The sequence below is a fragment of the Diaphorina citri genome, unplaced genomic scaffold (genome assembly GCF_000475195.1).
Source record: "Diaphorina citri unplaced genomic scaffold, Diaci psyllid genome assembly version 1.1 scaffold2233, whole genome shotgun sequence".
Classification (NCBI taxonomy): domain Eukaryota; kingdom Metazoa; phylum Arthropoda; class Insecta; order Hemiptera; family Psyllidae; genus Diaphorina; species Diaphorina citri.
The window spans coordinates 12,046-16,757 of NW_007379658.1; the positions used below are offsets into that span (position 1 = coordinate 12,046).

The window sequence follows — 4,712 nt, forward strand, 5'->3', positions numbered from 1 at the left end:
TTCTTCTTCTTCTTCTTCTTCTTCTTCTTCTTCTTCTTCTTCTTCTTCTTCTTCTTCTTCTTCTTCTTCTTCTTCTTGAGGTGCCGTCTCCGTTCCGGAGGTTGGCAAACATCATGGTTATTCTACACGTTATCCATAACGTATAGAAGTATTAGATTGTCTTTTCCAATTCAAGTGGGATCGACATTTCGTGTTTGTGTTTTCCAAGTTGCTCGGTTCTAGGCGTGGCTGCAATCCAAGTTTTTCTCCTTTAGAATAGAATATACCTTGTTTATTATAATGCCCCCATAGGACTGAGAAGTCCCTTTACTAATCAAGTCTAAGTACTCTAACACCCATATTTATGAACAAAATGCTGGCTCTTAAGTTCGTGCTAAGCATAGTCTCAAGGCCTTTGATTGGTCAATTTTGACTTGAGACTGATCTAAGAACGATCATTCTTGTTCAGTCTTTTCCAATTCAAGTGGGATCGACATTTCGTGTTTGTGTTTTCCAAGGTGCTCGGTTCTAGGCGTGGCTGCAATCCAAGTTTTTCTCCTTTAGAATAGAATATACCTTGTTTATTATAATACCACCATAGGACTGAGAAGTCCCTTTACTAATCAAGTCTACTCTAAGACGCCTAACAAACTGATAACTTGCTTTTTAAAGGTTCGTCACAGCCTTGTTACACTCGTATTTATGAACAAGAATGATCGTTCTTAGATCAGTCTCAAGTCAAAATTGACCAATCAAAGTCAAAATTGACCAATCAAACCAAGCCTTGAGACTATGCTTAGCACGAACTTAAGAGCCAGCATTTTGTTCATAAATATGGGTGTTAGCTTGGTTGGTAGAGCGTCTGCTTTGTAAGCGCAAGGTCGCGGGGAATCCCCGTCCGGGGCTGATTTTATCCTGAACGGATAATGTTTGTTCTCGGAACGGCTGGCTTTCTCCTATCCTGTCTTCCTTCTCTCTTCGATTTCGGCGCTTACTAGGCAGACGCGTTATCAACCAAGCTAACTAGGCTAGCTTACCATCCTTAAGGTGTGTCCAAACATAGGCGACCGGCCGTCGCGTCGAATGTCGATCGACGAGGTGAATCTATGTTGTCAAGGCAGTGTGGACGGTTCAGTCGACATGGATCGACGCGCGTCGGCAGCTCGACTATGTGTGGACACAACTTTACACCCCACAGAAAATTGACAGGGTGAACTTGAAAATTACCCAAATTATGACTAAATTGTTCCCTTATCAAACCTCTTAAAGAAAAAGTAAAAAGAGGTTCGTTCTCGGAACGGTTGTCTTTCGCCTACCCTGTCTTCCTTCTCTTTTCGCTCTCGGGACTATAAATGAAAATAAATAAAGAATTTTTTTCACAGTACGTCGAATTCAAATTGAATTTTTGGCCTTTTCAAAGAAATGTTTTTCCACAGTATTGATACAGGTATGTCAATGTAGATAGGTGGGTAGGTAGGTATTAATATAATTGTATTTTTGGCACCATTCTATTTATGTTAGGTAGAAATGAACCTTCCATTCAGAATGTGTACCTGAATGTAAACATACCGTTTTCATCATTTAAATGGAATATTATTTAATCTGATTTGGAAATTACACTGCGGGTTCGATTCCCGTCCCAATTCCTGCCCCGGGGCGGGAAGAGTTCTTAGCTAGCTCTATCAAACCTCCTTATAATAATAATAATAATAATAATAATAATAATAATAATAATAACCCTTAATTTTCAATGTCGCTTATTGATTTTAGAACGTTATAAATTTGCGTTTTGCACAGATTGGAGCATTCATTGTAGAGATACCTAGTTTTTAGTGAGGTATCTTCTTCTCATCAAGTACCATCATGGTCCCAAGTGTTGGTAGTTTGTTCATTGTTCTGGGGAGCAGTATCTTCTTAGCAGAATTGTGTAAGTATAGTTGTACATATTTCGTATTTTATTATCAACATCTGTGGTACTTCCGCCAAGGAGATATGAATTTTCAACTTCATTGTCGTCATCCGATTTTTACTTTCCTTATCCTATAGGAAGGAAAGTAATGTAATCGGGTCAAATTTTCGATGGTCAGTTTTTAGTGCCAAAACACGTTTTGGAGTCCCTAGAGCCTAAATCCAAAGTTTCAGCCCTTGGTCCGTGTGTCTGTCCTTCTGTCTGTAAACAAAATATCTTGAGAACGGTAAGAGCTAGAGAGTTGAAATTTGGTATGCAGTTGTCAAATGTGTGACAACCACTTTTGGTTAAGATAGGTGCTGCGGTTGGCGGTATTTTGGCCACTTTTTGGCGGTTTTCGACCGCTTTTTGGCTGTTTTCAGCTGTTAGAGAAAATCAGTACCTACCTAATTTGTTTAATATTCGGTTTATTATCATTCTTGATTTGATTTTTCGATTTTACTTTCATGTAATGATTTAAAATCAACAGACTAGAGCCCGTTCTCCCTTTATTCCCAATATAATGTTTGAGTCACCCATTCATTTATTGACCTTGCTCGTCGTAGCTTAACACAGGTTACGCTAAAACCGGTCTTAAAATAAAGACTGAAGTGTTATCTAAAACTTTTTCGCTTTGAGTTTATAGGTCGTCGCGACAAATTTCGAGATCAGAGCTCATTTGTGTGAGAAAAACCTCTTTCGAATAAAATTCAAACTCTGATTCCGGAGCCACAAAAAAAAACTTCTACCTCTTCGGGAATCGAACCCGGCACCTCGAGTGTCAGAACCTCCAGTGTGAATAGTAGCGTGATATCCACTCGGACACGGAGATTGCTAACACTGGCTAATCACGGATAATGCTTTATAATTATGTATTGAGAGTTAAGGAGTATGTACCAAACATTTTTAAAAAGAAGTAAAATAAAGTACTCGTAAGCCTTTTCGACGTACCTCCACTATGTACCTAGGTAGTTACCTATTTTTCATAGTCACTCGACACGTCTGTGTTGTTGTTGTTGTTGTTGTTGTTGTTGTTGTTGTTAATTTTACTTTTTTCTGTAAAACTTTTCGTTGGTACACAAAGTTTTGCGCAAAAATTACTTGGTTTCTTGGCTTTATGGTTTTCTGGACAAAATTTGCACAACAATTTTCGTGTTCCTGGTAAAAAGAATTTGATATATAGGTCGAACAGGTTTGAATAAGTCCTTCTATGGGGACAGACAGACAGACGACACCGAAGCGAGTACAATAGCCCGTCCACTATACCTACCTTTTTTTTATTACTATCGTAATAATAAAGGAAGGACGGGCTAAAAACTACCCTAGTAAAAATTGCACATTTCCTTCTTCTCCTTCAGACGCCCATCCGTATATCACGGACATTTACTTACATCTTTTACTCCAGGAAAAAAAAACTACCCCAGTAAAAATTGCACACATCTTTCCTTCTAAAGTACCCAAGTAAAAATTGCACAATTCCTTCTTCTCCTCCGCAGACGCCTATCCGTATATCACGGACATTTACGTCATCGACAATTACCTTGAGAACGTCACCGTCTGTAAAGAAAACACCCAGCCCACCTGTACCAACTTCAGCCTGGAGCAGGCGAAACATGTGTGTGATGAAAAACACCATGTGAAGAAAGTCTACAACGCCACCTGTAGCTCAAAGAATCACTTCACGAATGAGATCTTTCCTACGTGCACCATACAGGCAGAAATGGAAGAGAGCCCATACTCCGCCTACATTGATTGCTGGAATGAGCAAGCCGGATATTTGGACTGTAGTTGCTATGTGTATAAGCTGGCATAGTATTTATAAACTAGCATGACCACGGAATTTTAAGCTCGGTCTGGAGGAAATTTACTTATTTATTCACAACAATATTCGGTAAAGGGTCCTTACTATAATAATAATAGTGCTTATTTATACTATTTATACATAGGACTGAAAAGTCCCTTTACTCCAGCAGTAGGCTACTACTATTATTGTGGTCAAATTCTCAAATTATATTGAGGATAAAATTCCATACCTCGGCTGGGATTGAACCCACGCCCTCCTGTTTACCAGGCGAGCGCCTTGACCACTACACCACCAATGTACCCACACTTTGCAAGTGAATAACTGTGCCAATAAGCCCTTGAGTAGAATAGGTATGAAACCTTTTCCCTCTATGAAACCTTTTCTTCTTCTTCTTCTTCTTCTTCTTCTTCTTCTTCTTCTTCTTCTTCTTCTTCTTCTTCTTCTTCTTAAAAAGCTTGGACCTCACTTTGTTCAGACAATTAATATATTTCGGGCCCCTAGAATATAATTTCGGACCCCTATAGTATATACATTTCGGGCCCCTGATATACATTTCGGGCTCCTAATATAATTCAAAAGCCCGGCAAACTCGCAAAATCCTCGAGTGAAGGGTTTGGGTAATAAAACGTGACAGAACATAGATCATTTTAGCCCCCCCCCTCTTTTTTGAAAACCGGACGACCAGTGGCGTGTGCTGAGATTTCTCAAATTCTTTGTGGTAAAGCAGAGCTTTTTCACATTTGAGGATATCACAACATTACCAAGTGTCTCCTTTGCAATCGATTTCCGTATTTCAATAATCTTTTTACACTGGTAATGCCGCCACTGGTTGCTACTCGATTAAAATAGCTACTCAATTGTCCTCACGAGGCTGAGTGCACTGCGAACTACAAGCACAGAGCGGAAAAAACCTCGGCCCGCTGGAATCGAACCCGGGACTCCTGAGTGCAAGCCTATAGTGTGATACCCACTCGACCACGG

At 39.7% G+C, this 4,712-nt stretch overlaps 1 protein-coding gene and 1 long non-coding RNA gene across 2 annotated transcripts in view; one reads left to right on the plus strand and one right to left on the minus strand.

Annotated features, from left to right (window-relative positions):
- LOC113471278 overlaps positions 1-3,907 on the minus strand; it is an 11,591-nt gene extending 7,684 nt beyond the window's left edge. Inside the window, exon 1 of the long non-coding RNA XR_003394040.1 lies at positions 3,834-3,907. This is a non-coding gene — a long non-coding RNA (uncharacterized LOC113471278). The remainder of the gene's footprint in view (positions 1-3,833) is intronic.
- Positions 1,778-3,899, plus strand: LOC103518533. Its single transcript, XM_008483610.3, has 2 exons — positions 1,778-1,906; positions 3,424-3,899. Exons 1-2 carry the CDS (start codon positions 1,843-1,845, stop codon positions 3,738-3,740), a joined length of 381 nt encoding a protein of 126 aa, XP_008481832.1. The 5' UTR covers positions 1,778-1,842; the 3' UTR covers positions 3,741-3,899.
- Positions 3,908-4,712: the final 805 nt, after the last annotated feature.